Source organism: Notolepis coatsorum (genome assembly GCF_963971535.1).
Source record: "Notolepis coatsorum genome assembly, chromosome: 17".
Classification (NCBI taxonomy): Eukaryota; Metazoa; Chordata; class Actinopteri; order Aulopiformes; family Paralepididae; genus Notolepis; species Notolepis coatsorum.
In genome coordinates this window covers 31,298,183-31,311,224 of record NC_140181.1, presented here as the reverse complement: position 1 = coordinate 31,311,224, position 13,042 = coordinate 31,298,183, and the positions used below count along the sequence as shown (strand labels likewise).

General features: G+C 47.0%; 1 protein-coding gene across 1 annotated transcript in view; it reads left to right on the top strand.

The window, feature by feature from the left end:
* Positions 1–608: 608 nt before the first annotated feature.
* LOC311243485 (PDZ domain-containing protein 4-like) overlaps positions 609–13,042 on the top strand; it is a gene marked incomplete at both ends in the record, with an annotated part of 100,081 nt that continues 87,647 nt past the window's right edge. The window contains one exon of the mRNA XM_084332721.1: positions 609–668. Within this exon, the coding sequence (XP_084188847.1) occupies positions 609–668 (60 nt within the window). The remainder of the gene's footprint in view (positions 669–13,042) is intronic.

Genomic DNA, 13,042 nt, shown 5'->3' with positions numbered 1-13,042 from the left:
CAGGCTCCTGAGGGGAATATACTATAGGTACCTCCTCGGACTAACAGGACATTCTTCCTACCAACCTCTTCTCCCTTTGTGTCTCATTGTCCTGAAGTCTGGAAGTGAATACAGACCACAATAGTCTGGTATCTTGTCACTACTGGATGATTATTTTTCACATCAAGAGTTTTGTCTCAGAATTTCTCACAGCCTCAGAGGAAGGGTCTCTCTTGCTCTGCTGTGGTTATGGAGAGGTGAGAATACAGCTCAACTGACTAGCCGGGAGGACTGTTTTCTTTTTGTATTCTCTCTCTGATCTCTCTGGTTGTAGGGAATAGGACTACAACTTATAGACTGTCTCTTGAGATACCCCCCCACCGCGTGCTCTTGACGTCTCTCCACACATCCTTAAGGGGAAGACAACTGAGCTAATAGCATGTCAGATGCAAGGCGCCGCTGAGATAGACTGAGATAATTGACAGAAACAGAGAGAGAGAGAGAGAGAGAAAGAGAGAGAGAGAGAGAGTGAGAGAGAGAGAGAGAGATACCTGGTACCTTAATCCTGGGACCCCTGTGGAGAAGGAGGAGAGAGAGAAAGACAAGAGGAGACAGAGAAGACAGACATCATGGGGTGCAACATGTGTGTGGTGAACCGTCCTGAAGAGCAACACAGAGTTATGTTCCAGGTAAGAACTCTGAATACAGTATCTACTGAAAACAATGGGTTGTCAAGATACACTATTTGCTGTGTATTCAAAGCACAAGGCGAAGTTTACACTTTCATATCAAGTCAACACATGTGCAGGCCATTTTTAATAAGAGCACAATCATCTAATTAATCACGTGACATTAAATCTTTCTCAACTGATTTAATGTGCCAACGTTTTCTCTTTTTAATAATTGACATAAACAAATCGTTGAACATACACTGAACATACACTGAACACACACACACACACACACACACACACACACACACACACACACACACATACACTGAACACACACATATGGAGCTGTCCATGGTGTTAACATTAGCTATCTGTGGAGCTGTCCATGGTGCTAATATTAGCTATTATGTGGACCTGTCCAAGGTGCTAACATTAGCTGGCTGTGGAGCTGTCTGTGGTGCTAACATTAGCTGGCTGTGGAGCTGTCCATGGTGCTAACATTAGCTATCTGTGGAGCTGTCTGTGGTGCTAACATTAGCTGGCTGTGGAGCTGTCCATGGTGCTAACATTAGCTGGCTGTGGAGCTGTCTGTGGTGCTAACATTAGCTGGCTGTGGAGCTGTCCATGGTGCTAACATTAGCTATATGTGGAGCTGTCCATGGTGCTAACATTAGCTGGCTGTGGAGCTGTCCATGGTGCTAACATTAGCTGGCTGTGGAGCTGTCTGTGGTGCTAACATTAGCTATCTGTGGAGCTGTCTGTGGTGCTAACATTAGCTATCTGTGGAGCTGTCTGTGGTGCTAACATTAGCTATCTGTGGAGCTGTCTGTGGTGCTAACATTAGCTGTCTGTGGAGCTGTCTGTGGTGCTAACATTAGCTATCTGTGGAGCTGTCTGTGGTGCTAACATTAGCTGGCTGTGGAGCTGGCTGTGGTGCTAACATTAGCTATCTGTGGAGCTGTCTGTGGTGCTAACATTAGCTGGCTGTGGAGCTGGCTGTGGTGCTAACATTAGCTATCTGTGGAGCTGTCTGTGGTGCTAACATTAGCTGGCTGTGGAGCTGGCTGTGGTGCTAACATTAGCTATCTGTGGAGCTGTCTGTGGTGCTAACATTAGCTGGCTGTGGAGCTGTCTGTGGTGCTAACATTAGCTGTATGAATGGGTGGAGCTGTAGGTGGTGCTAACATTAGCTGTATGCATGGGTGGAGCTGTAGGTGGTGCTAACATTAGCTGTATGCATGGGTGGAGCTGTCTCTGGAGGGGGATGAACTGTCCTGCTGTATGAGAGGGTCACACACACACACACACACACACACACACACACACACACACACACACACACACACACACACACACACACACACACACACACACACACACACACACACACACACACGCCCACAATGCCCTCTCTCACCTTGGCTGCATATGACAGGGTATCACTATCAGAGAGAGAGAGAGAGAGAGAGAGAGAGAGAGAGAGAGAGAGAGAGAGAGAGAGAGAGAGAGAGAGAGAGAGAGAGAGAGAGAGAGAGAGAGAGAGAGAGAGAGAGAGATAGAGAGAGAGAGTGTGTTTGTGTGTGTGTGTGTGTGTGTGTGTGTATGCATGTGTGTGGGGGGGCATGCATGCTTGTGTGTGTGCACATGTGCATGATTGTGTGTCTGTGTGCATGCTTGCTTGTGTGTGTGTGATTAATGAGGTCTGTAATGGATACTGATAACCTCATGAGGTTTGAGCAAGGGAGGAAATACACCTAGCAACACACACACACACACACACACGCACGCACGCACGCACGCAGGCAGACAGACAGACAGACAGACAGACAGACAGACAGACAGACAGACAGACAGACAGACAGACAGACAGACAGACAGACAGACAGACAGACAGACAGACAGACAGACAGACAGACAGACAGACAGACAGACAGACAGACAGACAGACAGACAGACAGACAGACAGACAGACAGACAGACAGACAGACAGACAGACAGACAGACAGACAGACAGACAGACAGACAGACAGACAGACAGACAGACAGACAGACAGACAGACAGACAGACAGACAGACAGACAGACAGACAGACAGACAGACAGACAGACAGACAGACAGACAGACAGACAGACAGACAGACAGACAGACAGACAGACAGACAGACAGACAGACAGACAGACAGACAGACAGACAGACAGACAGACAGACAGACAGACAGACAGACAGACAGACAGACAGACAGACAGACAGACAGACAGACAGACAGACAGACAGACAGACAGACAGACAGACAGACAGACAGACAGACAGACAGACAGACAGACAGACAGACAGACAGACAGACAGACAGACAGACAGACAGACAGACAGACAGACAGACAGACAGACAGACAGACAGACAGACAGACAGACAGACAGACAGACAGACAGACAGACAGACAGACAGACAGACAGACAGACAGACAGACAGACAGACAGACAGACAGACAGACAGACAGACAGACAGACAGACAGACAGACAGACAGACAGACAGACAGACAGACAGACAGACAGACAGACAGACAGACAGACAGACAGACAGACAGACAGACAGACAGACAGACAGACAGACAGACAGACAGACAGACAGACAGACAGACAGACAGACAGACAGACAGACAGACAGACAGACAGACAGACAGACAGACAGACAGACAGACAGACAGACAGACAGACAGACAGACAGACAGACAGACAGACAGACAGACAGACAGACAGACAGACAGACAGACAGACAGACAGACAGACAGACAGACAGACAGACAGACAGACAGACAGACAGACAGACAGACAGACAGACAGACAGACAGACAGACAGACAGACAGACAGACAGACAGACAGACAGACAGACAGACAGACAGACAGACAGACAGACAGACAGACAGACAGACAGACAGACAGACAGACAGACAGACAGACAGACAGACAGACAGACAGACAGACAGACAGACAGACAGACAGACAGACAGACAGACAGACAGACAGACAGACAGACAGACAGACAGACAGACAGACAGACAGACAGACAGACAGACAGACAGACAGACAGACAGACAGACAGACAGACAGACAGACAGACAGACAGACAGACAGACAGACAGACAGACAGACAGACAGACAGACAGACAGACAGACAGACAGACAGACAGACAGACAGACAGACAGACAGACAGACAGACAGACAGACAGACAGACAGACAGACAGACAGACAGACAGACAGACAGACAGACAGACAGACAGACAGACAGACAGACAGACAGACAGACAGACAGACAGACAGACAGACAGACAGACAGACAGACAGACAGACAGACAGACAGACAGACAGACAGACAGACAGACAGACAGACAGACAGACAGACAGACAGACAGACAGACAGACAGACAGACAGACAGACAGACAGACAGACAGACAGACAGACAGACAGACAGACAGACAGACAGACAGACAGACAGACAGACAGACAGACAGACAGACAGACAGACAGACAGACAGACAGACAGACAGACAGACAGACAGACAGACAGACAGACAGACAGACAGACAGACAGACAGACAGACAGACAGACAGACAGACAGACAGACAGACAGACAGACAGACAGACAGACAGACAGACAGACAGACAGACAGACAGACAGACAGACAGACAGACAGACAGACAGACAGACAGACAGACAGACAGACAGACAGACAGACAGACAGACAGACAGACAGACAGACAGACAGATTGATTCTCAGATTGTATTCTCTATAGTGAAGCTTGTTTTATTCTATATAGTGAAGCTTGTTTTATTCTCTATAGTGAAGCTTGTTTTATTCTCTATAGTAAAGCTTGTTTTATTCTATATACAGTAGTGAAGCTTGTTTTATTCTCTATAGTGAAGCTTGTTTTATTCTCTATTCTGCTGCAGTATCCAGCTGCACTGTAATCATTTTATTTAATTTTTATCAGATTGTCTTGAGTCTATACAAATTATCTTAGATTACATTGTTTCAAGGCATTCATGTTTTCTCATGAACTCATATCTTCAATCGTATCATGTCATAATTTACAGACAAACACTATGTAGAATCTAACCAGATAGCAGTATGCAGGATAGATCCTTTATGTTCTCTTCTCTGCTCCTCTCTTAAAATCAATCATTAAAATAAAATTATCTCTGCTCGTCTCATGTCTTCTCTTCTCTTCTCTTCTCTTCTCTTGTGAATGTATTCTCTTCACTTCTCTTCTCTTCTTTTCTATTGTGAATTTATTCTCTTCTCTTCTCTTCTCTTCTCTTCTCTTCTCTTCTCTTCTCTTCTCTTCTCTTCTCTTCTCTTCTCTTCTCTTCTCTTCTCTTCTCTTCTCTTCTCTTCTCTTCTCTTCTTTTCTTTTCTCTTGTGAATGTATTCTCTTCTCGTCTCTTCTCTTCTCTTCTCTTCTCTTCTCCTTTCTTCTTGTCTCTTCTCTTCTCTTCTCCTCTCCATCATCCTCTTTAGCCACCAGCCCAATGTTCTAGGCTCTGAATATGACTTTGCTTGTTTAAGGCACAGGTTTAGGACAAGTGTTATATGTGTGCAATGTACAATTCTGAATAGAGTAGATTTCGAGTGGACCTATTGCAATTCTATATGTTCTGTAGCACATTCCCACACTTCCTGCCAGTCCGAGTCATCGATGGTGATGCCTAGGTCTCTTTCCCAAGTTTGCTTAGTCGTCTGGGAAGACAGAGACATATTAGAGCTGACAACTATGTAATAACAGCCCTCTCAACAGACCAGGTCGTGGTCTTGTAATCTAATGTGGTATCCTTAGTGATGAAGTACCTCAACTGCAAGTATCTAAAACAGTTATCCAGATAGTATGGCTGCTGCATCTGGAATAACGACTACAGAGTCTGGCCTTCAAATAGCTAATTGTCCTTAGTTATGCCATTTCTTAGACGAGACAAAGGAAATAATAAGGCACCAGGCGTATCCCATACGATAGAATAATTGTCTGTGGATGAAGCATTTCTAGAATAGAATATTTTGAACTCTGAAGCAAAATAAGAAATTCATTGAATTCTTTTTATTTCATTCATGTAACCTTTATTTAACCAGGCAGGTAAATTAAGAACACATTCTTACTTACAATGACGGCCTGGGGAGAGGACAAAAGGGCCTCTCGAAGGGTAACAGGGAAAGTGGACAAACAATTTGATAAAATAGAAAAATAGTTCAAGTTTCAAGTTTCTTTAATAGTTGTCATACAGAAGTACAGAATACTTTTGTACAAAATGCTTCTTACTGTTGCGCTCCAGAGACTGTGCATGACAAGATAAGTATGAAATAAAAACATAGTAAAAATTAGAAGTAAAAAAAGAGGTCACAGTGTTCAGTTTAGACATATGTACAATGTTCGTAGACGTAGTTACCATACAATATACAATACTGTGCAGTGTACTAATATACAATACTATATAGTGCAAGGCATAAATGGACGAGGTGCAGTTTAGGTACAATTCACAGTAGGTGTACGAGTTGTAGTGCAAATCCTTTATCAATAAATATAAAGTGTAAGTGTGTTTGTGTGATCTAAAGTGTGGAGAGTGGGTGCTGCAGTGTGTTGTTTGTTTGAGTGAGTGTGTGCGTGTGGGTGTGTGTGCTGTGTGCATTTGATGGTTGTTGCATAGTGATTATTGTTCGTTTAGCGATTATTGTTCGTTTAGCAGCCTGATGGCCTGGGGATAGAAGCTCCTTCTGAGTCTTTCTGTGCTCGCCATAAGACTCCGGTATCGCTTGCCTGACGGCAGCAGTTCAAAGAGGCAGTTGTTCGGGTGGCTCGAGTCCTTAATAATTCTCTTAGCCTTCCCCTTGCACCGCTTGTTGTAAATGTTCTGGAGGGTGGGAAGCCCCCCTCTAATTGTGCGTTCGGCTGAACGTGTCACTCTTTGTAGTCTGCTACGGTCTTGTGCAGTGCTATTCCCAAACCAGGAGGTGATGTTGCCGGTCAGGATGCTCTCTATTGTACATGAGTAGAAGTTCCTAAGGATCTTCTGACTGACTTGGAACTTCCTTAGGCGCCTGAGGAAGTAGAGGCGTTGTCGTGCCTTCTTCACAACACTGTCAATGTGTGTGGTCCATGTCAAGTCCTCGGATATGTGGGCTCCGAGGTACTTGAAACTGTTCACTCTCTCAACTGGTGCCCCGTCGATGCTGAGGGGGCTGTAGTCCTTGACCCCCGACCTCCTGAAGTCCACAATCATCTCTTTTGTTTTGCTGACGTTCAGGGAGAGGCAGTTCTCCTGACACCACTGTGACAGGTTCTCTACCTCTTCCAGGTAGGCCCTTTCGTCGTTGGCAGAGATCAGGCCCACCACTACTGTGTCATCAGCAAATTTGATGATGGTGTTGTTGTTCCGCTGTGCTACGCAGTCATGTGTGTACAGGGAGTAGAGGAGGGGGCTCAGAACACAGCCCTGGGGGGCCCCTATGTTGAGCGTGATGGATGAGGAGGTGCAGTTGCCGGCTCTTACCACCTGGGGTCTGCCCGTCAGGAAGTCCAGGACCCACTGGCACAGGTCATAGTTCAAGCCCAGGTCCCTGAGCTTGGCTATGAGTTTGGAGGGGACTATGGTATTGAATGCTGAGCTGTAGTCGATGAACAGCATTCTCACATAGTTCCCCTGCCTCTTGTCCAGATGTGATGCTGCTGTGTGCAGCACATGGGCTATGGCGTCCTCCGTGGACCTGTTGGGGCGATATGCAAATTGCAGAGGGTCCAGGTTGATGGGGAGGGAGGAACAGATGTAGCCCTTCACTAGCTTCTCAAAGCACTTCATGGCTATGGAGGTGAGGGCTACAGGGCGGTAGTCGTTGAGGCAAGCGGGCGTAGATTTTTTGGGTACAGGGATGATGGTGGACTTCTTCAGACAGGTGGGGATGACGGCCTGTTCCAAGGACAGGTTGAAGATGTCAGTGAATACCGGGGCCAGTTGGTCGGCACAGACTTTTAGGACGCGGCCGGGGATGCCGTCCGGTCCTGCTGCCTTCCTGATATCCACTCTTTTAAAGATCCGTCTCACCTCATGCTCTGTTACCCTGAACACTGAGTCTCCATCAGCAGACCCCCCCCCCCCCATTGCCGTGGTTTGTAGGCTGGTGTTGTTATTCACAGCCTCAAACCTCGCATAGAAGGAGTTGAGATCATTTGCTAAGGAGATGTCACTGTTCAGTTTGAGGGGGGTTCCTTTGTAGTCTGTCATTGTTCTGAGGCCCTGCCACATGCCTCTAGAGTCAGCCTGTTCAAACTGAAGTTCAACTTTATCCCTGTAACGCCGTTTTGCCTCTATTACTGCTCTCCTGACGTTGTATCTTGCCATCTTGTGTTAGATAGATAATAATAATAATAATAAAAAAGAACAATCCAGATAAGACTTCTTCTTGTCATGTCCACAAGACAGTCAATTACAAGGCTTGGCTAGATGTGGTTCAACCACAGCTGAACACATTGCTGTCCCTTCTCATTGAACTCTGCCAAGTCCGATGCTGTGCAGGGCTGTTCTAGCAGGGGGCATATCAGGAGGTGCTGCATAATCTGTGTTTCAGTGCCACAATCACACACAACGTCCCCATCATTTAAGTATCCCCATTTGGCGAATCAAATCAAATCAAATCAAATTTATTTGTAAGGCCCGACAACACACGTTAATGTCCCCATGGGCCGGACACGTCTTCTTTAAACAAGTCAAGAAGAAACATAACAATAAGTCAAGAACAAAACAAGAACACCATAAGGTCCAACCAATTTAAAATAAATGCAAAATAAATGAATGAATGCAACACTCCAAGACATACCCCACGCGAAGGTAAGGAAAAACTCACTAAAACCTAGCAATAGGAAAAAATGCACCACAGGCAGTGTGGAGGAGAGAAACCTTAGAAGCAGGCATGCGTTGTTCATGGGACGGGGTAGCACGGTGTGCAAGCTCACTCGCTATTTGCATATCAATAGCGCCGGTCGTCAGGTGTGTTAAATACGTTCTCAGACACATTCACACCTAACTTGTTGTGAAGACGTGTTACATTCCATTCGTAGAGGCAATTAGGCACTGTCTTTAGTCTGTGCCCAAGCGAGGGGACATTAAATGCGCATTCGCGGGAGCGCGCGCATTCGCGGGAGCGCGCGCACGCGCCGGGAGCGCGCGTGCACGTGGTGCGTGTCACCCCAGATGATTTCAATAACGCACCACTGCTTAGAAGGGCCATTCAAGGGGGGATCTCCCTTTTTAGATGTTGGTGATAGTAGTGTTGCAGACGGACAGTTGGTAAGCATGCACTCATGTGTGTAGTGAAACACAGATGAGTGCATGCAATAGCAACTGAAAATTTTGAAAGATTTAAGATAGAGCTGATAGCGATAGCAACTGAACATTTTGAAATATTAAAGATAGAGCTGATAGCGGATCTATTTGAGGCACAGGGGTGGCGCAAAGAGAGTCGCGTCCTCCCCGTCTTAATCACGGGACGTTCAACACTCCGGTCATCGCTCTGAGACAGCCGGAGACAGGGAGATAGGGCGCGGCGCAGACAGGGTCGCAACCTCCCCGTCATCATCGCGGGACGTCCAGCACTCCGGTCATCACTACGAGACAGCCGGAGACAGGAGGGCACGCAGAGAGGGTCGCATCCTCCCGGTCTTCATCACGGGACATCCGACACTCCGGTCATCACTCTGGGAGAGCAACTCACAGGGAGACAGGGAGACGGGACAGGCGTTAGACAGCTTGCATGATTGTAATGGGCAGACATAGCAATAGATACAAGTGGTAAGCATATATGTGAATAGAATAGATATATGAAGTAAGCATATTATGTGAATAGAATAGAAGTACTTAACCCACTAATGAAACCACGTTGACAGACCACACACCATGTTGACAGACTACGGACAGAAGACGGTAAGAAGCTGATCCATGGCCTCGGTGGTGCACGTAGAGCAGTCACTGCAATCTTGGCAAAGACCCCGAGACATCCACCACCTTGGTCAGCACTACGAGACAAGCACTCAAAGAGATGGGGGGGGGTTAGAGAGTGGCTTTTAAACGTCCAGATCTTATTCTGTTTAGGCATTTCCACACTGCATAGTTGGTGTCACCTCCAGGGGGCAGTGCCTCGCTCACCTTTAGCTCCATTGTTGTTGCTGGTGGGAGGTTGTCAAGTCTTTCTTCCCACCGAGTGACTCTTTCACTGGTTGTGCTCGGTATTCCGAGGGGCGGGACGCTCTTCAGGAAACTTTTCCTGGATTTAAGGCGGCTTTTGGCTGGCACATGGCCGAAAAGAGTATGTATTTGGTCAATAGACTGTTGGCGCTCTTTCTTGCTTGGTGCATTTTGTTGTATCTCTGGTGGGGCTATGCCTGCCAGGATGTATAGACAGTCTGTAGGTGTTGATTTCAGGCAGCCTGTGATAAGGCGGCAGCTAGTATTGAGGGCAGGATCCAACTTCTTGGCATGGGCAGCTCGCTCCCATACTGGGCAGGCATACTCAGCAGCTGAGTAGCAGAGAGCTAGTGCGGTTGTCTTCAGGGTCTGTGGGTTAGCACCCCAGGTTGTGCCAGTGAGCTTGCGGTGAGCTTGATGTTGTTCCTCGCACTCACTTTGCACTTGGTCTTCTCAGTGTGGGTCTTAAAAGAGAGGCATCTATCCCGGGTTACCCCTATGTAGACTGGGTGCTCACAGTATTCAAGGGAGGTTCCCGACCAGCTGACCTTCAGTTGGCGCTTGGCTTCACGGTTTCTCAGGTGGAAGGCACACACCTGTGTCTTAGATGTGTTTGCCAGAGCATTGGAGAGTCTGTCTTCCACAACTTTGAAATCCGTGGCCTGCATAGATGAATCAGATGATGATGACTGATGTCTGTGTCCAGTAGTCTTATCTGCTTCATCTATGCAGATAAGACTACTGGTCACAGAAATCAGTCATCATCTTTAAGAAGAGATGATTGCAGTTGCCAATGCTTAAACAGTGCCCTTTCCTCAGAGAGAGAGAGAGAGAGAGAGAGAGAGAGAGAGAGAGAGAGAGAGAGAGAGAGAGAGAGAGAGAGAGAGTAGTCCGTGTATACAGGAGTAGGATTGGACAATATAATACTATCCATAGTGCCATGACAATGACAAAACCATTATATATATATAATATGGCATGTGTGCATCCAATTCTTCAAGAAGAAAATAATATTACTTAACTGGGGTGAGATTAAGTGGAGAAGGTCCCCAAGTCAAGCCATTTAGCTGGTTCTGCTGGTGGTGGTTGGGTTGGAGAAGGCTGGTTCTCGCGTCCCTCGTAGGAATGGGAGTGGCTGGCTCTGTGCTGACATGGCTGACATCATACCTCAATGACCTACCAAGTGACATGGAGAGGGACCCTGTCGACCCTGCGGACGGGTGTCCCCCAGGCAGGGCGGCCTGGGAGAAATGCGAGGCCCTGTGCGAGATTTAAACGCGAGCCCCCCCCCCCCCCCCCCCCCCAAAGGAAAAAAATAAAAAAATAAAAAAAAATATATATATAATTTTTTTTAATTTTTTATTTTTTTTTCATACAGTCAACATATTCTTAAATAATAGCGCTGCCCGAGGCTGGGCATGATACAGTCAACATATAGCAAGAGAGAGAGCGAGAGAGAGCTCCCGTTCTACAGTCAATATACAGTGTACAGAGAGAGAGAGAGAGAGAGAGAGAGAGAGACACATTGGAAAGAAATTGAAATGCTATTTGGCCCTAAACAGATAGTACACAGTGGCAGAATACCTGAGCACTGTGACTGAAGATCCTTGACTAGGTACAGACTCAGCGAGCACAGCCTAGCCATCGAGAAAGGCCGCCATAGGCAGACTGTGTGTGTTAGAAAGAGAGAGAGAGAGAGAGAGAGCATGTGTGTTTGTCGTGTGTGTGTGTTAGAGAGAGAGCATGTATGAGAGAGATAAGCAAAGATGACCCCCTAAAGGATATTCAACTTTTAATGAAAGAACAAAACAGAAGGAAAACATAACTTCACAAAGGCAACATGAATATACATAGGATATATATATATTAGAGAATATCCAAAAGGACAAAGATCAACACTTAAATCCAAAGAGAAGAGGGTCTATACCAGAGAAAACAAAGCAGCAAGGAGCCAATGGCCGACATCAGCTAAATAGGCTAGCCAGGTAGGCTACTGACACCAGGCCACACACAGCTTTGGCCAACGGCCCAACGCTACCCAAGCTACACAAACGACCAAGACAATTCACACAGCACATGTCGTATCTCCAAATGTTGTGAAGTAACATATGTTTTACCTGGAAAAAAACATCGTTATTAACAAAACATTCGGGAGGGGAAGGAAGGAAGAGTGGGGTAATGTCATGACATTTTCATTCATCTTACCTGCACCAAGGAACGCAGGGCGAAAGGCCGCAACACAGGTCTCCACGTTGACGAAAGGCCTCTCGCTGGCGGCACAAAAAGAAGCTATGGCCGGAGCCTTGTCATGGTGCAGGCCCGACTACATCTTCTGTCAAAGATGATGTCGTAGTCAGAGTGCCAGAACCCCCTGCTATTCTCATGGATAATGTCAATGGTCATAGCACAAGCTAACAGCTAACTCTATGCTAACTGATAGCATCAAACTAACGTTCCCAGCCGAGCGCAGCCGGCAGCTAACGTCATAGCTAAACAGCTAACTGGCTAACAGTTAGCTCAACCCGGCTATCGCTAACCATTAGCTAACGCAGAAGCAAGCTATGCGGCTACCACTGAAAAACTGTACAATGTGAGAAAAGCAATACAGGTGCTGACACCAGGCCACACACCGTTAGCTACTAGTACTACAACAGCTAGTCGGCCAGTTTGGCTCCAGAGAGAGAGAGAGAGAGAGAGAGATATCCACGGCGGGAATAGAATAGAGTTAATAGAATAGGTTAAAAACTCACCAAACGTCCAAGAGGATGGAGACAACCGCGTGGAGTTGACGAAGTTCATCTGCCAAACGACCATCCTCTTCATCTTGGCTGCATGCGCTGTCTCTAGGTTAGCTAACGCTAGTTAGCCTTTAGCTAAGCTAGCTACTAGCCGACATCATCATGGCTATATCCCGACTGCACCATGACAAGGCTCCGGCCATTTGTCCCGCCAGCGAGAGGCCTTTCGTCAACGTTCCTTGGTGACCGACCGACCGACTGATAATGACCGACCTCTTCGTCTTGGCTGGCATAACTAAGCATAACCTCCAAAGCTGCACGCGCGAAATAGTCAAACGCAGCTGACGCACGCCGGCGTACACATGATGTAACCACTCCCTTCGTTGAAACCAATAGTATGTCTGCTGCAGAGCCCCAGAGCTCCA